Source organism: Ammospiza nelsoni, chromosome 1, assembly GCF_027579445.1.
Source record: "Ammospiza nelsoni isolate bAmmNel1 chromosome 1, bAmmNel1.pri, whole genome shotgun sequence".
Classification (NCBI taxonomy): Eukaryota; Metazoa; Chordata; class Aves; order Passeriformes; family Passerellidae; genus Ammospiza; species Ammospiza nelsoni.
In genome coordinates this window covers 143557406-143580749 of record NC_080633.1, presented here as the reverse complement: position 1 = coordinate 143580749, position 23344 = coordinate 143557406, and the positions used below count along the sequence as shown (strand labels likewise).

The following is a 23344-nucleotide window of genomic DNA, read 5'->3' as shown; positions in this document are numbered from 1 at the left end:
TAACTATAGCAAGAGTGCTGATATCTGACATCTGAGTCTTGGATCAGTAGCTACAGATACCATAAAACCACCGTGTGCAATTAGACACAATCTGTGATGTGCATTTCATAATAAGGCCAGCAGTACCACAGCATGGTTACTGACTTCATTCACAAACTACAAGCACAATTTTTCCAGGTCGCAGTTAAGGTCATTTTTAGCAACAGCAAAAAACATTCTGGTTTCCTGACAGGTATTTACAATCTTCCTGAGGTCTTGTTAATTAGTCAGATTTTATTTTGCTTATGACATTAGCCTTGGGGAGGGAGGCAGTGGTGAACCACAGAAAAAAAGTGAGGGGAAAAAAACCTGTTCCAGAAAAGCAAAACCCATAAATCTGACGATATTCCATTTTTTCATTAGTCTTCAAAAATAAAACCCATTCTAAATTTTCACTGAAACACAGTAGCTGGTTTTGCTATCTTCTTTTAAAACAGCCTAATCCCCCAATATGTTAGTGGTAAGTACTGCTTTTCTTTTCTTTTCTTTTTTTTTCCATATTAATTACAAACATGAAAAATTAGATCTGACCCTTCCTTCCCCAAAACCATTATCAAAATCACATGCAAAACTGATCCTCCTAGAACCCAATTTACTTGAAGCACCTTCGCTCCACTTGGCTAAAGAAGGAGAAATAATCCATGTGCTGGTCTCTGCTTATAAGCCATTTCTAAGAAACAAATACCTTAATCTTAGCAACGACAGGGTTTGGTATTTCTAACCAGAAGCTTTTAACAGAGAAACCTTTTTGGAAAAGTTAAAACCTAAGCAATCAACTTTTCAAAGCCTCTTTTGTGGAGTGAATGAGGCCAGCTTCCAGCCAGAGGAGCCCAGACATGCACAGCTCCAGTGGCTTCACCCCAGATGCCACCCAGCTGTCCATCACAAGCACTGAGCACAGCAGTACCAAGGAGACCACAGCCCCTGAGAGCCAAGCTCCCACGGCCTTGCCTAAGGAGCAGCACCTTCTCACAAGCCTGCTTAGATCTGTCAAGAATGGGAGCAACCTCGTGCTTTAAAGCATGCATTTATTTGGGATCTGTAATGCCCATCTTTCCCAAGACCTGGCACTGCAGTCACCTCAGCACTGTGTTGAGCTTGGATTTTGGATTTAAACCCATCAGTGCCATTATGCCAAAATTTCTGATGGGGAAGGGAATTCATGAAAGCCTTGACCATAAGAACCCCTGAGTGCTGCAGCCTTCAGCCCCATCCTAGGGCAGTGACAAGGTCCCCTGGGCACCACCCAAGGTAGCTGGGAGGGTGCTGTTCACCCAGGATAGGGTGCACGCACAGCTCTACAACAACCAAACAGCTGGGGCAAAATCAGGGAAGATGTTTGGGGTCATTTGGCCAGGTGACCCAGTGTATCTGCAAGGATAAGGAAAGTTTTATTCTCAGGCATCCACAGAAAAAGACATTTCCAAGCAGAAAAGTGCTTCTGCCTTTGAAGTTCGGGAAATTCAGAACTTATGTATTTAGACAAGGAGAGCCTCAAGGATTTCTTTTCTCTTCACGGAGTTTCAAACTGAGCAGAAGATTTTATCTGAGTTCTTACTGAATCAGACTCCAGGATGGAATTGAAAGAAGCTGTAAATTATAATCACTGGATCCAGCAGGAATTATTAATAAGCAGATTTATTGTGACCTGTGAGAATCATGGAATCATAATTTGTCCTGAAAGGGACCTGCAGAGGTCATCTAATTCAACCCTTTGCAAAGAAGGTCTGCTTAGATCAGGTTGTTCTGGGATGGATCCAGGACACAGTCTGCTGTGGAAGGACATGCTTTAAATCTGGCTATAATATGGCTTTAATTAGTCTGTACTGGAAACCTAGAACTGGAAATGTTTCCCCTCTGCATTTATAAAAGAAAGTGCAACAGAGACTATGACTCAGGCCACAAATTGTTCAGAGTTTCTCAAGGAAAGAAGAGCGAAATGAAGATTGAAATGAAAAAAAAAAAAAAAAAAAAAAAAACAAAAAAAAAAAAAAAACCCACCCAAATAAAAACCAAACAAAACCCCCCAAACTAAACCAAACCCAAAAAAACCCTGACAAACTAAACCAATACAACCCCCCATATTCACTAGACTGGTGAGTCTTGATGAGTTTCATCAAGACACAAAATTATTCTGTGTGGCACAGTCATGGAGGCACTTCTTTAGAGGACCCAAAATCAGACTAACTTGTCATTTTTTTTTCTTGTTACCAAGATCCAGTTCATTAATCTATCCCAAAGTCATCACCTTGATGTGTATTTTCTTGTTACTTTGAACAAGGAAATGGCACAGACTGTAGGAATTGTTTTCCCTGATCTACTCTACAGCAGCAAAATAACACTGTCTTCTTTCTGATTACTCTTAGGATCAGTAGATTGTAACTGTTGAAAAGAGAGGACACCCAGTAGAATTAGATCACTGAATCAGTGTATCCCTGAAAGAGCACAACGCACACAACTTAATTTTTCTTCCCTTGAAGTAATTTGGAGTTTTTCCGTCAAGTTAACCATGGGCTGGATTTACTTTATAGCAACAAATAAGGGACTTGTCAGGTGAAAAATGAGAATCTGAGTCTTCCATAGAGAAATGTTTTTAATACAGCTCATTCTGACAAAAAAGTACACTGAAAAATGGCTTTGCATTGAAATCACTTTGAATTTAAGGCAGTAGAGATTTAAGCTGATCGCTGCAGACATTTGCTACAGTAAGTGTTTTGGTCCCTTGGCATGGTGGCCTTGTTGCCTTCCAAAAAACAGCATTTCTATCTTCTCCTACAGATGATTTATCTTTACCCACAGCTTTGCTCATGCTGTTATCTCCTTCATGTGGAACCACATAACACTTGAATCAGAGCAAGAGAACACCATGTTATGCAGAAAAAGCCAAGAAAAGGGATTTGGTGTCAAGCTGACAATTTTAAGTTATACAGAGGCTGTCTGAGATGAAGCACTGCCTGTAAGCATGAGCATCAAGCCCAGTCTTCAGCTGGTATCACATGTGAGGATGGAAAGCATCATCAAACTGCTTGGAGTGCTGCTGAGCTGAGACAATTTCAGAGCCCTGCCTGAGCCTCCTCCTGTGCTCTGATAGATGGCAGAGCAGGATGAACTCAGATGGCCAAGGGGCTTCCCTGCAGCAGCTGATGTGATCTGTCAGGCTCTGCCCAAAAGACAGCCCAGGGAAGGAAAGAGGGAGGAAAGGAGGGAAAGGAATAAAAAAAAAGAATGAAATAACAATGAACAGCACATTGCTCATGCTGTCCTCTTTCCCCAGTTGGAAGCAACCCACATAACCAGGCAGGAGAACATCTGTCTCTGGAAAGACAAACACATTAGGCTGTCAGTCCTAACAAGGATGAAAGTCATTATTACTAACACACACATTATTATCCAGAGACCACTTTATAAATCCAACCCAGCACTGTCATCCAGCAGGCCAGAAGCTTCTTTGACAGTAGATTCTACTAGGAATATGGTTTTCATCTAACTAGTTCACAGGACTGAAGGAATAACCATCTGCTCCTTGCTTTCCTCCCACAGGCACTATCAGACAGGGCTTAGTGGAAGATAAGGATAATACTGATGCTTTCTTAAGAAGAAGCACAGCAGCATTTCCTCACACTTATGCACCTTCCACCAAGGGGCAGCAATTGCTTAGCACAGTTAACAATTCTCTCTGTACCTGCTATTTGTCTAGAAGCCAAGGAGGTTGTCTCAGCATGTGCATTTAACTGAGGTAGAAAATGGTTCTTGGTAGCAGGCAGTAATGAATGAACCCACAGGAGTCACTCCAGCCTGCCTGGGCTTGGCTGGTCCCCTGCAGCCTCCAACAACTCAGCAGCATCATTAGTGAGGGACAGGAGAGGGATGCTTGCAGCTGACTGAAATCCTCCTCGCTGGAAGGTGTTTGGTGCATGTGCTGCAGGGAATTTCCTGCAGTCATTTCCAGAGGCAGGCCCAGGTAAGGAGTCAGGGACCGAGAGACCCAAGTCAGACCCAGCACTGTGGACATCAGCAGGCTGATTCAAATTTGGATACTCCTGCTCCTTGGAAAAACATGTCACCTACCTAGCAATCTGCCTCTCTGCCTCCACGGGCCTTGTTAGCAGGCACTCTGAGCACCTTGGGCCTTAATGGTTTAATAAATCACTGCAGCATTTCAGTGCAACAAGTAGGAGTTGCTGCTATTCACAAATGGAGACCAGAGCCCTGAAAGCATTGATCTTTCCATTTCATATCATTAGAAGTTCAAATTCATTGCTAAAGCACACTTGGTGCTCTCAGGGGTGCCTTGCTCTCACATCCAGCTTTGCTGTGCCTCACTCTGATGGGGGTGTGTGCAAAACTGCCTCAGACTGACGCAAACTGAGGCCCATGAGATTCCCCCAGCTCTGCCTCTAATGCCCCAGAGCAAATCCTTCAGTTCCCTCCTTGTTTTGCTCAGCAAATCCTCCTTCCACGGGCATACCCCTAACACACCTGGGGCTGATGTGGGTTCATTCTGTGCATTCATCTGTGGTGAGGGCTGAGGGAGATAAGCAATGTGACAGGAGGCTCTGAGAGGCCTACAAGGAGGGGAAGCTGTGCACCAGCCCTTTCCCATCCTCCACACACACACCCCATGAGCCAGGCTAGCCCAAGGCCTTCCATGGTGCAGGTGGCTGCACAACCCCACAGCTGCAGCACTGCAGCCTCAGCAAGTGACACCAGCCAGGGGCCACGTCCTGCTCTGCTGGGTTTGGAACAAGTCCAGCAGAAAGCCCTAAACATCACCTTCACAGATGGTTTGAGGCTTTGCATATCTGTTGCTTTCCATTGGCTATGCAAGAAAAAAATATTAACCTGTTCTCAGTCTAATGGGTGAATGACAAGGTGGATCATCTGCTCAGCCATTGTTCCCATACTTTGCCAGGGATCTGCAGCTGTGGCAAGCAGCCATGGCCAGCATTTCTGGGTCAAGTTAGCAAGCATCCAGAGCTGGGCTGAAGAGAGCAGACCCCACACATTCCCAGCTGTTTCAGCACCTTGTGTATGGTCACACGGCCTGATCTCACCACCACCCACAGGAGACTTGGCTCATGTTTCCTTTGCTCCACCCCATTTAAATGGGGGCAAAAACACACAGCCATAGAATCATAGAGTACTTTGGGTTGGAATAGACCTTAAAGCTACAACCCCATGCCATGGGCGGGGGGACAATTCCACTAGATCAGGCTGCTTTAAGTCCCCATCTGGTCTGGCCCAAACACTTTGAGGGATAGAGCAAACAGTTTCTCTGAGTTACCTGCAGTCACATCACAAATTTGCTGGAAAGAGCGATGTGTTTACCTCACAGTAATGTTTTATCAGCAGTATGGCAACAGCCAAAGAAAAGACTCTTTCCCTTTACTAATGGCTTCTGCTCAGGTACTGCTCACCAGGAGCAATCATCAGAAGTTTCTTCCATCAGAAGCCCCACGCCTTCCCAGCTGCAGGGACACTCTGTGCTACCAAGGCAGCCAGCAGTCCTGTGACATGCTAAAAGACACATCACAGGAGGAGCTTCCAGGGCAGAAGCTCAGCATGAGACAGATGAGAGTTGCAAGGGATGAGCAGTTCTCACGCTGGAAGGATGTGTGTGCTGTACCTCCTTCCTTGTTAAGTTATGTTTGAAATATAGTTGCTATTTTCTGGTTTTAAAAACCCCCCAAAAAGGGACTACATTTTAATTAATCTTTTCCTGCTGCTCAAGTTGGTTTGATAGCAATTCCTATGAATCCAGGCCCCTACTGACATGTGAATTACTTCATTTTCATTTGCTGAAATGCAACAATTAAAAACTCACAGTGGAAGAGCTTCTGAGATACAGCTTGGATGTCTCAGTTAAAAACTCTGTAGCTTTGGCAATTACAGCAATTTATTTTGCCACAGAACACATTTAGTCACAAATTAGAGTGTTGGAAGTAGATAACAGAGCCATAAGCTTCCAGTAAGAGTTTTAGAAAAAAACAGAATTTTCTCTCTGATGTGGGTCTCTCCTCTATCTGCAGTTTGCCTATCTTTCATTTCTTGAATATATGGTGAGCCATGCTACAATACAAGGAATAGCAAAGATCATATGTGTAGAAGCACACAGATGTCAAACTCTCTACAATGTAATCAAAAATTCATAGGCTAAATGCAGATAAAACCTTCCTGACACCAGAGGCTGATTATCTGTCTCAAGTCAAATATGAAACTCAAGGTTCAGAAATACCAACATTCTACAATATTTCTCAGCATTATGAGGTACATAAATTTTCTGGTTCCTGGTATTTCCCCTGGAGACACAAGCAGAACCATTGAGTAGTGCTAGCGTGTTTCCCACAGATCCCCAAACTCATGTCACAAACTCTCACTTCTGCCTTCATGAGGCCTGGCCCAGCAGAGACAGCAGTGTGAGAGGGCTCTAACACAACAGAAACAAAGAGAAGCTGATATCTAATAGCACTGGGTTACACCACTCATGCTGGACATGTGAGACCCAGAGGTCCAATCTCTTCCAGCACAGACATGATAAAAACTCTCTCATAATCACATCCTAAAACCAAAACTTTCAGATCTTTCTGGTGGGTCTGTCTGAATGGCTCCTGATGAAGATACTGCATGATTGTGAGACATCTGAATATTCATTAGAGAAGACCTCAGAGCACTCTCTTGCATCTGATCTAAGAGATGTTGTCATTCTTTTCTTTTCTTTCAGACAGATTGAATGGGTATTTAATGAGCCCATGCAACGCTGAACAGCTTCAGTGGGACGGAGAAAGCAAGACTTGCTCAAAAAGAGCTTACAGTCTGGTGGCTTCCAGTACCCTCCCGGGAGATATCAGTTCAAATTCCTTCAGTGAGATAAGAGACTTCAGCCTTGGTCTTTCATACCCCAAGGAAGCAATCTTAAATATTAATGCTTTTTATTAACTGACGTGGCACCATTTCCTCTTGTATGTGAGAAAATTCAACCTCATTAAAGCACTTAACCTTGGGAGAGTATTAGGGTGACAAAAGTGAAAGGAAGCACCATTCCAACTAACTCTCTGTCCCATTCCCTACCATCTAGTGCTGGCATGCCAGGTTGGATGAATCTCATTTTAGGTGGCATTCCTGGATTTACAGGACCTTGGTGCAGCTTCAACTGGAGGACAAAGAGGTCACAAAAGAAATGTCACTATTCTGAATCCAAATATCCTTGGAGGACTTAGCCATGGCTGTCATGGAAGGACACCATCCATCAAGTGACTCTCAGGTCATACACTTACCTCAGTTAAGGACATAACTGATTTCTACAGAACTCCATGAGAGAACTTCCATGGACTGCACTAGGAAGTGGTTTATTTTTCCAGTGCCCCTAATTCCACCATGGTGTTTAAGCACTCTGGTTCACTAGATCTATGATGTAGAGTGCTTACATGCCAAATGGAGCATCGTTTATCTCAGTTCTCATAAAACTCTACTGCAAAAAAGAAATGGAAGCTATTAAATAATTCAAGGGTGTCATAGCCATCAGCTGGCTGAATACCTGTGAAACAGAATGTGCTTACAGAATATGACACTAAACCTTGTCTTACTCAGAAACACTGCTAAGAAAAAAAAAAAAAAACACATAGCAAGACTTCTTTTTCTCATCCAGGATATCTTTTAATAACAATAACAGCGTGCCCACAGCACATCATATCCAAGTAAGGATGAACTGTGATTTCAAATCAATATCACCTTTTCGATCTCTGGATGTAAAATATTTGTAAGGTCACAGTTGGAGCAACAAAATAACTGTTGGGACAAAAAAATAACTGTTACATCTAATTCTCAAAATTAGCTTTAAGTTTAAGGCAACCACAACCAGCACTACAAAGGCCCCTGGATGATAGCAGCTACATAGATGTCCCACAGTCTCCAAGCCAAGAGGTGCAGTCCCCTCTGTATTCATCAATGGACTATATGGCCAAGCAGCTTTGGCTTCCCACAGAGCCCTTCAGCAGGGCAGGTATTTTTGCCTTAAAAGGGGCTATCAAAGTTTCAGGCATACCAAATACCATACAAGCCATATGAAGATCCACCAGAACAGTATTTTTATGTCAGGAACCTGTAGATGTGTTGCTGAATTCAACAATGGATTGAGAGCATATGGATGTGAAATTCAGCTGTGAAAATGTTGGAGGGCTCTTGTAGAGCTGAGGCAGATCTCACACAGATTGAACCCTGCTTCCTTGCAGTCTTTGAAGGGACTCAGATAAGGGAGCTGCTGGAATGAGTCCTCTCCAGAAGCAAAGCTGTGTTTTGTCAGGGGTGGAGCTTTCTCTCCAAAAGGGAATTTACAAAGAAGAAATACTTCTGCAATCTGAACAAGAAAACGACTGGAACCTGGGAGTGACCCCAGAGAGGAATCACACTCACAGTGTGGGCTTCCCTATTGACTTCAGTGTATGTGCACGCACAGGTGCTTTTAGGTTTAGAGATGAAGCATGAAGAAGTTTTAGCCACCATAATTTTAGGCACTAGTCAAAGTGATATATAGCCACTGTAGATTCTTTGTGGATTTTCCACCCAATTCCTTACCTACGTGTGCAGTAAGCCATTATGGATGTGGTTTACAATACAAAAATACTTACCAAAGGCTTCTTAGCCTAGAAAGCAGCAGATTGAACAGACAGTATGGATTCCATGGAGCAGTCATGGCAAGGAAGCTCAAAGAGATCAAAGCAGCAGACAAGGTGCAGAAAATTAAGCACTGAGATGAAATGAAGCAGACAAGAAAAAGAGAAAACATGATAGAGAGCTGCACATCTTTGTGGATGTGCATGAACACACAAGTGACTGTCTGGGCCACACTGAGTTTCCACTCATGCACAGACACATCTTTCCACACACTGCAGAAGAATCAGAAAGAAACTTGGCCCTGAACACAGGGCTGCCAAACATTTTAACGAAGTATAAGTGGTCCAGAGATAGGAAGATACAGTGCTGAGATAAAGCTTCCAATGGAAATAGAAATCACTTCTATGTTCAGTTTAGCTCCTCGTTTTAGGATACTCTCACACATGGCCATCTTTAATTAGCAAAGCAATTTCACAATACCCTGACTATGAAACAAGGCCCTCTTTTGTCCAACAGAAGTTATAGAGAGGAACTGCAGGGGGAAACATGCAGTGCCCAGAAATCACATCTACATTCAATACATTTTGGACATTTGCTCAACTAGCCTTGATCCAACCCTGCCACACGGGGTACATCTAGTTTGGTGGGATGTGAAAGAAACGTGCACAGTTTGAAAACACACTGAGATGCAAACCAAAGTGCATGTGTGTCAGGGCTGGATGTTTGGGAGGTTCATTTCAAAAATGCTCCCATGGACATAGTCACCAGCTGAATCCAAAATATAAAGGTCCTGATCTGGCTGTCTGTCACTGCTAAAATTGCTTGTAATGCCTCACCATCCCAAGCAGTGCTCATCTCCCCAGTCCCAGATGGAGCAATTCTTCTCACGCCAAAGGGCAGGTCTGAAACCACAGAGATGTAGAAACTGATGGAAATCGTATCCTTTGAGCCTGTGGGCAGTGCCCAGGGCCCTGGTAACACAACAATTGTTCCTTCATTTGCCGCTATTTAGTGGATACTCAGAACAGCAGTTGCAGCTGGGCTTACATTTATTCCCTTACAAGACAACAGACTTGTAAGGGAATAAATGAGACAAAATTAAAGACATTACTCCTACATCCCATAAATTTTCTCTGTAGTCTGTTTTAACAGCGTGAATTTACCAGTGTCTGTTAAAACAGTATGAAAAATAAACACACCTAGCCCACTAACTAGGCATTAATGAAAAAGCAAAATATTGTTTTGTGTTCTCCAAAACACAGAAAGCAAAATATTCCCACCAGATCACATAATTCCTTTCCAGGAGAGAAAAAAATCATAATTTTCTATATTGAAAAAGAGACTGAGCTCTCGGAGTCGGAAAGAAAATAAATTAATAAACCTAATTACACACTCCGCGCATGGAGGAATCGAAGGCGTTAAGCCAGCCCAGGAGAACGGGGCACTTTGATTGTGCTCACTTAACAACTTCCCCGTCACCGTGCGCGGCCCCAGGGCGGCCGCTCCTGGCGCTGCCCCCGAGGCAGCTCCGCGCCTCTGCGCGTCCACCGCGGCTCCGCTTCGCCTCTCGGCGCCGTCCCGGGCAAACTCCGGCTGCGGAGCCTCCCCCCGCACACACCGGCGGGCTGGGCTGCCGTGGCACCGCTCCCTTAAAGGCGCCGCGCCCGGGCGAGTTGGGGCTGAGCGCGCTGCCCGCGCAGAGCTGCGCAGCGGCGGCGCCCACAGCCCGCGCCCGCCCGACCTCCGCCTGCCGCCAGCGCCGGCGGGGAGCAGAGCGCCGGGCATGTAGGAGCGGAGAGAGGGAAAAGGTGCGGAGCGAGGTGAGGGGGAGGAAGCCGGGCGGGTGGGGGGGTGGGGTGGGAAGGAAGGAAGGAAAAAAAATAAAAAAAGAAAAGAAAAAAAAAAGAGCTGCCTCTTTAAATGCTGGGGGCTGAGCGCTTGCCGGGGCGTCCGTGGCGGATCCAGCCTCCCTCCCTCCCCTCGGCCGTGCCTCTCCGGCGCTCATGCCCAGCCGCGGAGCCGGCGGCGCGGCGCTCGGGCGCTGCCGCTGCGCGGGGAGCAGCAGCCGCGCCGGGCCGGGGCCATGATCCGGGCGCGCCGCCGCCCCGCCGCCCGCTCGCCCTGAGCCGCTCCCGGCGCCGCCGCCGGCCCCGCGGGGTAAGTTCGCGGCCGCCCGGTGCCGGGGGAGGGCGGGGAAGGCGCACCTGGCCGGCGGCCCGGCGCGGCTCACCTGGCCGGCGGGGGGGTGCGCTCTCTGCCGTGCCCAGCTCGGAGCTCCCCACCTCCCCAGGCGCTCGCAGCCCCTCTCTAACAGGTGGCTCGGTGCCTGCCCCGCTCCCCGGCGGCTCCTGCGCCTCTCTGCTTCTCCTCGCCGCCGCCTAACAGGTGGTGGTGCCGCCGCGCCTTCCTCCGTACAGGTAGGGAAGTCTCGGGTCCCCTTCCCCCCGTCCCCGACGGGCTCCCGCAGCCCCGGGGCGCTGCTGGAGCCTGCGCTGGGCGGGGAGAGCCGGGACGCCTGCGGAGGGGGAGCCGCGCTGTGCCCGCGCTGCTGCTCCGGGAGCGCTCGCCCCTCATGGCCCCGCCGTGTGTCTGTCGTTGCAGCGGGCATGGGGAACCAGGTGGAGAAGCTGACCCATCTCAACTACAAGGAAGTTCCCACAGCCGACCCGACAGGTATGGACAGAGATGAAGGGCCAAGGATCGGGGTCTCCTACATCTTTTCGAATGACGATGATGAGCTGGAGCAGCAGCAGGATTCGGTGCATGACCTGGGCGGTGAGAACCCTGCCCTGCAGCCCTACGATCCCCAGCTGCACGAGGTGGAGTGCTCAGTTTATTACCGGGATGAGTGTATTTACCAGAAGAGCTTTTCAGAGGAGGACACGCAGCTAGAGGAGGGTGATGAAGGAGGTGGGGGGCATCTGAGCACCTACACTCCGGAGAACCTGCTTAATAGGTGTAAGCCAGGTGACCTGGTGGAGTTTGTGTGCCAAGCCCAGTATCCGCACTGGGTGGTTTATGTGGGGGATTTTCAAGTCGTGCACCTCCATCGGCTGGAGGTGGTGAACAGCTTCCTCACCGACGCCAGCCAGGGCAGACGCGGCCGCATTGCCAACCAGCTGTACCGCTACAAACCCCTCAGCCCGGCCGTGGTGGTGCGCAATGCCCTGGAGCAGGTGGGCTGCAAGGATCGGGACTTGAGCTGGAGAAACTCGGAGTGTTTTGCTGCCTGGTGCCGATACGGCAAGCGAGAGTTTAAAATCGGCGGGGAGCTGCGCATAGGCAAGCAGCCCTACCGATTGCAGATCCGGCTGGGGGACAAGCGCAGCCACACGCTGGAGTTTCAGAGCCTGGAGGATCTGATCATGGAGAAGAGGAGAAATGACCAGATTGGTAGAGCTGCTGTGATCCAGGAGCTCTCCAGCCACCTGCAGGCTGCAGAGGAGGAGGAAGAGGAGGATGAAGTCCATCATCATCCAGGTGCTCAGACTGCTGTGGAGTAGCAGCCTCAGCACCACCATTCTGCTTAGCCTGGGTGATGGGGATTAAAACTGAAGGCTGCGAAATTGAGCTGTTATAAGCCCTTTGGGCTGCTTCGGTGCAGCTTCATTCCAATCACATGTGAAAGGAAGGGGGAAAGCTGCTTAAGTGTCTGTGCTTTAGTGCTTAACTCCTTCAGTGCTTGATGACAAAACCCCTGACTTAATATTTGTAGAGGATAAAACTCAGGGCAATTCTACCCCTCTCCTCTCTCTTTCCCTTCCTCTCTGCCATATTCGCCCATAGCCTTTTCCTCAACCATCTGCCAGTAGGCCTGACCCTACAAGATGCTAAATGCCTTTGACATCTACTTATCAGCAGAAGTTAATAGTTTTTAATGCCATTAAGAAGTAGCCAACAACTTCCAGGACATGACTGTTGTTGTTATCTTATTGTATTTCATATTTCTGGAGTCCCATCTTAAAGTCCATACCTTCTTGCTGGTCCTATTATGCAGCTCCTCTCTGCAGCACAGTTCCTCATAGCTTCCATAGGGGCTCCTTCCGGGCTCTCGACCCAACCCCCTTTTATCCCAGAGCCCTTCATGAGCTACAGCTGCTACCCAACCAAGGATCCCACAGCTGTAGCTCATCCAGATCAACAGGACCCACCTATCTAATACATAGGACTCTCACTACATATATATATTCACAAGGACTCCTTTATAACAATACATATATTCAGGCCCCTACATTTCCCCCCTTTTCTTTTAACAATTTCTCAATTACACAGTTACAATATCCATATCTGTCCCAGCTCTCAGGCTGCCACAGCTCTCGGCTGTCCGGGGGATTCCATACCTAATACATATATTCAGGCCCCTACATTTCCCCCCTTTTCTTTTAACAATTTCTCCATTACACAGTTACAATATCCATATCTGTCCCAGCTCTCAGGCTGCCACAGCTCTCGGCTGTCCGGGGGATTCCATACCTAATACATATATTCAGGCCCCTACATTTCCCCCCTTTTCTTTTAACAATTTTTCAATTACACAGTTACAATATCCATATCTGTCCCAGCTCTCAGGCTGCCACAGCTCTCAGCTGTCCTATCTTCCACTGTCCCAGCTCTCCGGCTGCCACAGCTCTCGGCTGTCCTATCTTCTACTGTCCCAGCTCTCCGGCTGCCACAGCTCTCGGCTGTCCTATCTTCTACTGTCCCAGCTCTCCGGCTGCCACAGCTCTCGGCTGTCCTATCTTCTACTGTCCCAGCTCTCCAGCTGCCACAGCTCTCGGCTGTCCTATCTTCCACTGTCCCAGCTCTCCGGCTGCCACAGCTCTCGGCTGTCCTATTTTCCACAGCTCTTCAGGCTGTTACCTCCATCACGTCGGGGTCACCAATTATTGTTGTTATCTTATTGTATTTCATATTTCTGGAGTCCCATCTTAAAGTCCATACCTTCTTGCTGGTCCTATTATGCAGCTCCTCTCTGCAGCACAGTTCCTCATGGCTTCCATAGGGGCTCCTCCTGGGCTCTCGACCCAACCCCCTTTTATCCCAGAGCCCTTCATGAGCTACAGCTGCTACCCAACCAAGGATCCCACAGCTGTAGCTCATCCAGAGCAACAGGACCCACCTATCTAATACATAGGACTCTCACTACATATATATATATTCACAAGGACTCCTTTATAACAATACATATATTCAGGCCCCTACATTTCCCCCCTTTTCTTTTAACAATTTCTCCATTACACAGTTACAATATTCATATCTGTCCCAGCTCCCAGGCTGCCACAGCTCTCGGCTGTCCTATCTTCCACTGTCCCAGCTCTCCGGCTGCCACAGCTCTCGGCTGTCCGGGGGATTCCATACCTAATACATATATTCAGGCCCCTACATTTCCCCCCTTTTCTTTTAACAATTATACAATTACAATATCCATATCTGTCCCAGCTCTCAGGCTGCCACAGCTCTCAGCTGTCCTATCTTCCACTGTCCCAGCTCTCCGGCTGCCACAGCTCTCGGCTGTCCGGGGGATTCCATACCTTCTCCTTGGCTGCATGTTCTTTATCACGTCGGGGTCACCAATTGTTGTTGTTATCTTATTGTATTTCATATTTCTGGAGTCCCATCTTAAAGTCCATACCTTCTCCTTGGCTGCATGTTCTTTATCACGTCGGGGTCACCAATTGTTGTTGTTATCTTATTGTATTTCATATTTCTGGAGTCCCATCTTAAAGTCCATACCTTCTTGCTGGTCCTATTATGCAGCTCCTCTCTGCAGCACAGTTCCTCATGGCTTCCATAGGGGCTCCTCCTGGGCTCTCGACCCAACCCCCTTTTATCCCAGAGCCCTTCATGAGCTACAGCTGCTACCCAACCAAGGATCCCACAGCTGTAGCTCATCCAGAGCAACAGGACCCACCTATCTAATACATAACATAGGACTCTCACTACATATATATATATTCACAAGGACTCCTTTATAACAATACATATATTCAGGCCCCTACATTTCCCCCCTTTTCTTTTAACAATTTCTCAATTACTCAGTTACAATATCCATATCTGTCCCAGCTCCCAGGCTGCCACAGCTCTCGGCTGTCCGGGGGATTCCATACCTAATACATATATTCAGGCCCCTACACATGACCGTGTAGCTCTGAACATGAGGATATTGTTTTCCCTTCTCTGCTACTGTTTCTCTTCAGCTGTGGCTTCTGTTGGTATTGCAAGGAGCTGCTCCTCGCCTGGTTCAAGGCTTTGTGGGTTTGGGAACCAATTCCCCAGAAGGTCTAAGGCAGAAATCTCCACTGATTTTGATGAAATGGGTTTGAGGTGCCTGGGCCTTCTTAATTGATAGGATGTCGCAGGTGGGCTGGGAGACCTTCTCCTTTACCATCAGCATGTGGCTTTGGGGACAGAAGATGAATTTGTTGCCAGCAGGTCCCAGGGAAGGAAGTTTGCCACCCTAGCTGTACTCTGCACACTGGTGTGTGTTGGGACTCCTACAGGCAGATGCTGAGTTGTGTCAGGGCTCATTGCAGGCTGCCTTGACCTCTCCTAAAGCAAGAGGCAGAGCTCCTGACCATGTCTGTAATACACACAGAGGCAGTAGAGGCAGGTTGCTTATGTGTAAGAGTATGTCTAGAGTAAGCTGTCCCTCAAGAGGGTGACCTCTTGGCTGGGTGCTTCTGGCTGTGAGGGTGCCACAGGTTCTGCACCACAGTGAACAAAGCTGTGATGGAAGGGAGCACAGGCTGGAAGACATTACAGGGCTTAGGTGTTCCAGAGCAGTTTCCTCTTCAATAGGGATTTTGTTTCTTTTTTTGCTAATTTCTATGGTATGCAGCTAAGCTATAGCATTAGAGGAGAGGACATGCCTCCAAAGTTGTGCAAGTCCCTCAGGAAGGGGGAGTGCAGTGCTGCCTGCCCTGAATAATCCCTGAACTTTTATTCAGTTGTTGAACAGATCTCCCACACAGGCACCACTGTCAGATCTTTGTCCCGGGATCTGGGGTGTATGAACAAGCACTGATTTGGAGGCAGTTTCTAATTCAAAATTCCTTCCCTTTAAAACCCAATATGATGATGTGAACTTGAAGATAAGCTTGAGTTCATTTAAGTAATGGAAACTAACAGTGTGATGTAAACTTGAAGCATAATTAATATGGTCTTCCCCGAAGCTGTTTACAGTTCTACCACAAATAGCAAAGTACTCCATGTCCTTTCCACCTCTGTGACAGGAGCAGAGTTTGTTGTTCAAGAATAGGTAGACACAAGCTTTTGATCAGTTAAGACTGTATGAAGCAACTTTGCCAATTTGAGCCAAGTGGGTTGTGGTCTCATGTTTTCTGCCTAAAATAGAGAAGCTAGGATTTGGCCTGTGAAACACAAATCAAGGGGAGAGTTTAATACCAAGCTCCCTTAGAATGCTATAGCTCAGGTGCCTACACAAAGTGTGGTTTTTTTCACCAATATGCAATTGAGTTATTCTCAGGTTACTGTGGTTGTCAAGCAGATGTCTAACCTTGTTTGAAAGCATATCTACCCATATCTGATTGTGACAGGGTTAATATGTGGATGTCTGCACACAGGTTTTATACAACTACTAGTAACTACTGAAAGCTGAAATGATCACTGAGACAGTCTGAAAAAGAGTGAAGGAGAGTCTCTCTGTTGTACTTCTGACTGATATGAGACAACAGATTATCTAGACCATGAGCAAATGTCTAGCTGTGGTTTCTTTCATACTGAAACCTTGTACATAACAAAGTTTATTTCACTGTGTAATATAGCTGTGTAAAATAATATTTTCCTAGAGATATTTTTGGAAGTTTAAAAAAAACCCTTCATAACCTTGCATTTGAAAGTAAATTGTTATGCACGTTATTTTCCAGTTCTCTGAATGGGTTTATTTTTCATTCATGATCTAAAGTATATTCTAGGTCATAAAATATTGAAACTGCTATAAATGTCAAATATTATGTATCTACAGGATACTAAACAGTAAACTAGTTGTGAAAATATTTTTCCTTTGTGTCTGAAACATCAGAACTATGACACTTAGCCATTTCTCTCCTTCTGAGATATCCTGAATAGTCTGCCTTTGTTTTCTGTTCTTTTTTCCCCCACTTTTTTTCTTTTTTGTTTTGTTTTTTTGGGTGTTTTTCTTTTGTTTGTTTTAATTAAAAAAGGACCAAATCTGCTTGGGAATGGAGAGCAAAGCTTCTTTGACCAATTGAAATCTTATCTTGTGCTGGTCTTGGTGCTTCTCTGTACCGGTCATGCCTTTTGGGATAAATTCCCCCACAGGCACAAGGCCTTAGCAAAGAATTCCAGAGCTTGCAGTGCTTTGATAGGATAGAGAGTGAAGGAGGAGCTTGCTTCACAGCAGAGTTTGGCTGCATTCTGCTATGTTATAAAACCTCTGTGCTCCTCTGGCATACAGGTGTTTGATATTTGGAATCATAAAGTTTCCCTGCAAGCTATGTTTGGGAATTTATTGTCCCCTGACATTCCATTATGTGTAAAAAGTAAAAGAGGGTGGAAAGCTTGGCATTTTTTAAAATTTTGTCTAAGAGGCTACCTACATACAGGGATTTCTTATTCCAGCAGATAAAGATGCAACTGTTGAATCTTTAACAGGCAGGTCCTTTTCCCCTACTTGTTGGTTAGGCAGTGTTATTTAATAGGTGCTACTAAACACCACTGCACACATTTCTAAGCAGTCTGCTTTTAAAGCCATGGACCTGTAATGACCTGGATGTGAGAACAGAAATTGCTGTAGGAGCACAGCTCAACTACTTGGTTTCTTGTCTTTGCTGTTCTTTGCTCAGTTACTCTCTGCAGAGTAAGCTGGGATTTCTGGAGCTTGATTTAAAAAAAACAAAAGGTCTCCCAGGAAAACTGACTCTTTTGTGTATATGTCTACTTCAGGACTTTTACATGGATCACAAAAGAGAGGGGAAGGGAATAGATAAAGTGCTTTAACATAGAGAAATGCAGGTGTGCTCCTTCTGCAGAGCTTGTGCTTCCTCACAGGTCTTAAGTCTAGATTGAGTTTAAAGTTTTGAGTAGACCTACCTACTTGAGGCCCCTTGAGAATCAGTAAGCCTATTCTTGTGCTTGAAATTAAGTGTATATTTGCATTTCTTTATTAATGAGGGTCTGGAATTTCAATATGATGTCTCTGATGGGGGTGTGGAGCTTCTGAGGTTGCATAATCAACAGGGGAGAATAAGTAGTGCAATGAAAGCTGTTTCTCAAAGGGCCTCTTGTCCAAACAGAGCTTGTGGAACCCAGCCCAAACTTTGGCCTCAGTTTCCCTCTGGAAATGCAGGAGCTGCACTGATTTGGTGAGAGGTGTGTTACACAGCAGTTGTAAGCTAAGCTGGTGATCTGCTGCAGATTCCTCCAGTATCTTTGTCTTGTCGTGCTTAAGCTTTCCCTTGCATTTTAACATTTAAAGTTAATACAATTTGTTTTAAAAGCCCTTTGATGGTGCTAACATTAATCTATATGAATTTACTCATTTGGGCATCTCTACTCTTGTGAATATCAATATGCACATGTGTAGGCTGGCAAGGCTGAGCCCCAGATGTGCAAATGCAGCTCCAGCTAGGAAATGTAGATGAGCAGTCTTATTTCCCTGGAGTATTGGTGTGTTTGATGCAAATAATGCCTTGGAAAAGGCGTTGTAGTAAAACCTACAATTATCCGTTGATTGAGTAATTTTAAAAACACAATTTAGACATTCACCTTCCGTGGCAGTGAACAAAGACATAAACTGAAGACTATTTTGTTATCCCTGATTCTGTGTGAATGCAAGGTATTGATTACAGCAACTCTAGAACTCCTCTGGCCAATGTGGTAGGCAGCTGCCAAGTAGGCAGGGAAAATTCCCAAAAGCTGCTTCAAAATCTGTATTTTCTTACTTTGAAAAATACATTCTTCAGACTGAAGGACCCTAAACTATGGAAGTAAACTTTAAACTGTTTTGTATAAATGAAACCATAGGCAAACTCCTTTTGTTCATTTGATTTCACTATTCCATTCAGTACTATAATAGGTGATATTGTGTGATTAATCTGTTTCATATTTTGAATGTAATGGTGGTTTTCTTTTTCTCTTTTCCTTTGGTTAAGTTTTACCAAAGGTCTGTCCTTGGGTATGTGAAGTGTGTTGTTGGGTGGTTTCCCACTTGTGCTTTTCTGACAATTAACAGCACCAACCATAAAGCTAACAGCCATGTAGGAACAAGTATTTTTGAAAGCAAAATTTTAATTTTATATAAGAGATCAGAGACTAGTAACTAAGTAGAGGTAGGAAATATGATGTTTCCCACCACAGTTTCTATTTGTAAGAAATCTACAATTAATTGAGTATGCTTGACTGCTCTTAAAAATCAGTGTGCAGTGATAAGGCGAGGAGTATTATATCATGGGCTTAGACTTTCAGATTAGGCTTTTTCTTTAACTGTGAATAGGAAGAAATGAGGGTGATTTTGAACACCAGTGGTTTAGATGGTTTAAATTCCTTTGCATTAATACTGGATTAGAATCTTTCTTTAAGCGCACACTTGAAATTCCTAACATTGTAACACTTCGTGAAATCATCCACAATAAGAAGTGTAATCACAAATATGATTTTTTTCCCACCATGAGCATTTTCTGTAAGCTGTCTTTTGTCAGTAAATGTTGAATTGTTAGTGCAAATATCTTCTTTTCCTGAGAAAGAAGTACACATCATTGATTGTACCATTTCCTTCAAAATGAAGGGCATTTCATAGTAACTCAAAAGAAATAAAAGATTTATAGTGTCTTTTACAACCTTTCTTTCTTTTGTTTTTTTGAATAGCATGTTTTTCTCCCACTTTCGGAAAAAAGTTGTAATTTCCCATGATGGACGCATCAGACACAAAACAATATTTTCACTGCCTTCACACATCAGATCAAAATCTAACTCTTTGGTTGTATTCTTGCTTCAAAGAAAGAGGAAGAATAATCTCTATAAAAAGCCAGACCATCAGATGCTTAATAGATGATAGCTGTATTAAATCCAATGAGGATCTGGCCCATAATTTAATTTTTAAGTGGAAAATTAATTCAGCAGCAGATCATATAGTATTAGCTGGCAGCAGGGCTTGTCTTTTCTGCCAGCTACTGCTAAAGGAACAGATGTAGTGTCTGCTAGAGGGAGAAACGAGAGAACAGAACTCACAGGGAGTTTTTGGGGAAATCTGTACAACTGTTCAGTTTGTGTGTTTGGTCTCATGGCAGATCCATGGCTGGTGTGAGATCATCGTTCTACCCACACCAGCCTAAGGGACATTGCTTAATCAAGGTGACAAGGGCTGTGTGTTGTGGGAAATATTACACCCATGGGGTAACCATTAATCAGTTAAATCCTTCTGCTGGATGCATTCACAATGGCAAAACAGGGATACAACCAACAAGCTGTACTTGTCCTCAAGGTCCTGACCACAAGGAGCTATTTGAGTCTCACACAAAAGGACTGGCAAGGATTCTTTGAGTGAAACTATCCTGAGGAAATCTAGCTGTAACAAGATGAGACTTCTGCTGGAAGTATCAGTGGAGATTTAGCTCTTCTGTGGGTGGCAGCTGTCCGTGACAGCTGTCTTATAGGTGTGAGAAAGTGAGACAAATTTTTATATCAGACACAGCAGCTTTCAAGGCTCAAGGCTGCAGGTGTGAATCTACCATAACATCGAATTTGTAGCTCTGGTATGGACTTAGGTGACTTTGAACAGGATCTATGAGGCACCCAGCTGTGCTCTGTGTTACTGCAAGAGTGCCTGAATTTTCAGGTGTCTGATACTAGATTTGAAAACATGAAGAATCAAAAATGTGATTTGGGTGCCTGGATCAATATGTGAAAATCCCTGCTCAGTTATCACTTAGCACTGGAGGCCACTGAATTCTGAAGCTTCATAGTTTGACCTGGGTTTTGTGTGTGTGTGTTTATTTAATCACCATAGTGTTTTCTTGATGCTCTGGGCCTTTTTTTTTTTTTTCCTGAAATTTCACCAGGTACATAAAGCAAAGCAGTGCATGTATTCTCTCACAGCCTGTGCCCATAGAGAGGAAGATTCTGCTGGCTGGATCTCCCTCCCAGTGGCTGCTTCCAGAATGTCTGTGACATCAGATACCAAAAAGAAGCATGTTGAAGAGGACATTTGCATTGCCCTTTTATGTCAGAATGCACCTGAGCTAGAAATAGGGTAATTTAAAATGCAAGTATTGGGGCATGGATTATGTCAAGGTTTCTGCACTCCTGGTTGGTTTCTCTGAGCACTGGACTTATACAGAGAGTTTTTCTCTTCAGTGCACTATGGATCATTTCCAGTACAATACCTTTGAAGGTTCACCCCACAGAATCTGGGAGTGATGGGAAGATTGAATCCCCAGGCAGAAAAGGAAATCAGTTTTCAGCCTTCATCTGTCCTGAAATTCTGCTCAGGTCTCTAGGATACTGTATAAAATCCTACTGCCCACCACTAACGTTGCCATTGTCATTGTAAAGGAAGATGCCCAAGTTTCAATTTGGGAGTGGCTGCCTTGTGCTTTTTTCCAAAGAGCTCTGCACTGTGGCAGGAGGCAGTGCTTGTAGCCAAAGGCAAGGTGCCCAAGGGCTAGAGGGGAAAGGAAGGGAAGAGGGAACAGCAGACTTGCATAGTCATGGCAAATCCATAGTGGTGGAAGAGACCTCTGGAGATCCTGTAATCTCCCATTTGCTCAAAACACATGCAACTGGAGCAGGTTCCTCAAGGCTGAATCCAGTTCTATTGTTCATAACTCCAATTATGGAGGCTGAGGATTTCTTAATGCAGCATTTAATCACTTATGTGGTGAAGGTTTTTGTATTTGAGTTTTGCCAAGGACCCCTTGATCATCCATGACACCTCTGCTTGGCCTCTTGCACACAGGAATGGACCATTCTCTGCTTTCCAATGCAATAAGCAGAGACTGCCTGTGCCTCCTTCAGCTGGAGGGTCAGGCTCCCCTGTATCCAGGAGAACATCCAGCCAGCCTCCTCTCCATCATCTGTGTAGCTCCAAAGCTCCTGCTGCAGCTCCTTCCCTTGGTCACAGAGGTGCTCCATCAGCACAGACCTGGAGGAAAGGAGCCCCAGGAGCACCCTGCAGCCTGAGATTGCACAGCTGGGTCCTCCCTGGGGTAAAGGCCCCAACTCTCCAGTTGCTCTCTCACTTTTACTGAGCAAGAGAAGATGGAAAAACTCATGGGTCGGGATTAGGGCAGGGACATCAGTGACCCATGACTGTCACAGGCAAGCCAGACACATAATGGGGAAAATTACATATATTGTCAATTAAAATAGATTTGAATGGTGAGAAAGAGAGAAGGAAAGAATGAAATGAAATCAAACCTTTCCTCCTTTTCTCCTATGACACCAAGGGGTGTAGGGGTGGAGATGGGCTGTGGTGAGTCTCTGCCAGCCTCTCCTGGCTGCTCCCCCTTCCTTCCCCTTCTCCCTGTGCTGGCACAGGGTGTTCCCTGGGCTACAGGAGTGTCTGTGCTCCAGCTGAGGTGCTGCCTGAGGGGGATCTCTGCTCTGGGCCTGCAGCCCCTTCTGCACTCCTCCTCCTCCAGGCCTTCTCTTTGGGGTCCCTCTGGAGCTGCTCCCTCCTTGGATGCCAGTGGCACATCGCCACCATTGCTGAGCATCTCTGTTGCTCTCAATGGAGTTCCTCGCCCTTCTGGGCAAGTGAAAGCCCCTGTCAGCCAAAACACACTGCTGGCTGTGTGCCAGGGCCAGCCATCACCTCTCTCCCAAACACTGGATCCAAAGTCCAGTGGAAATGAAGAACTCGAAGCAGCCCATGGTCAGGAAGATTTGGCAGAGCTTGTTCGAAGTGTCTGGAGCTTGCCAGAAACCTAAATGCTCAGTGAGGCTTATTTGTCTCACCCCAGGTCACTGAGAATTGTGGTCAGTCCCTATGTTGAAACCAGAATTTGTTGATTGCATTTAGTCCGTCAGCAGAAATTAACTGGGACTATTAAGAATTGAGCAGCATATAAAATCTATGCTCTCTAATTTTTTTCTTTCTCCTGAGCTTCTTCTGACCTGTCCTATTCAGAAGAATCATTGTGGGACAAGCCCTGTTCTTTGTACAGTAGTTAGTGTGACGAAGTCTCCGGGTGTTTACAAAGTATTCATTAACTCAATAACCAGAGGGCAGAGGAAATGAAATGAGCATGTTCTGGACCATGAAATAGATGACTCACATCCATGGAAAAGCTTTAATTGAGCAAAACAGGTACACAAGTGTACCTGGCTCACCACAGAAATTGTACAGGGGAAGATGAGCCTTGAGAGAGAGAAGGATGGAGGCACCCTGACAGCACTCAGAGAGATGTGTGCAGAGCTTATGTAAGTCCTGTCTGTGGAAAACAGGTCTCTGCACACAACCCATCCAGCTCCCAGAGAAGGCAGCTGGCAGCACTCTCCTTTACAAAGATTTCATTAGAGCTGTTGCTCCTGTCCAGTGGGGAAAAGGTGCTCTGCTGGGAAGCTCAGCACTGCACACAGTGAGGAACACATCCCTGATGCCCAAAGGTGTTACTCCTTTCATGCTGTTGTTTTGTCTTTGTGTTTTCTATGCTTTTGTTCCTCAGCTTCTCAAGAGAGCAGTGCACCCTTGAAAGGGATGTGCAGAGGAGGGAAA

The 23344-nt window shown here is 45.6% G+C and overlaps 1 protein-coding gene across 3 annotated transcripts; it reads left to right on the top strand.

Moving 5' to 3' along the window:
* Positions 1–10235: 10235 nt before the first annotated feature.
* On the top strand, positions 10236–19466 carry LRATD2 (LRAT domain containing 2). Of its 3 annotated transcripts, none has more exons than XM_059466387.1 (3): positions 10236–10457; positions 11251–12572; positions 14796–19466. In XM_059466387.1, exon 2 carries the CDS (start codon positions 11256–11258, stop codon positions 12150–12152), a length of 897 nt encoding a protein of 298 aa, XP_059322370.1. In that variant the 5' UTR covers positions 10236–10457; positions 11251–11255; the 3' UTR covers positions 12153–12572; positions 14796–19466. The 3 variants fall into 3 exon arrangements, with proteins under 3 accessions (XP_059322370.1, XP_059322379.1, XP_059322362.1); XM_059466396.1 differs by having other exon boundaries at positions 10368–10469; XM_059466379.1 differs by lacking the exon at positions 10236–10457 and adding an exon at positions 10897–11066.
* The last annotated feature ends 3878 nt before the right edge of the window (positions 19467–23344 follow it).

Bases quoted from the DNA above. Each gene is read 5' to 3' on its own strand.
- LRATD2 (XM_059466387.1), top strand. From the start codon at position 11,256: ATGGGGAACCAGGTGGAGAAGCTGACCCATCTCAACTACAAGGAAGTT.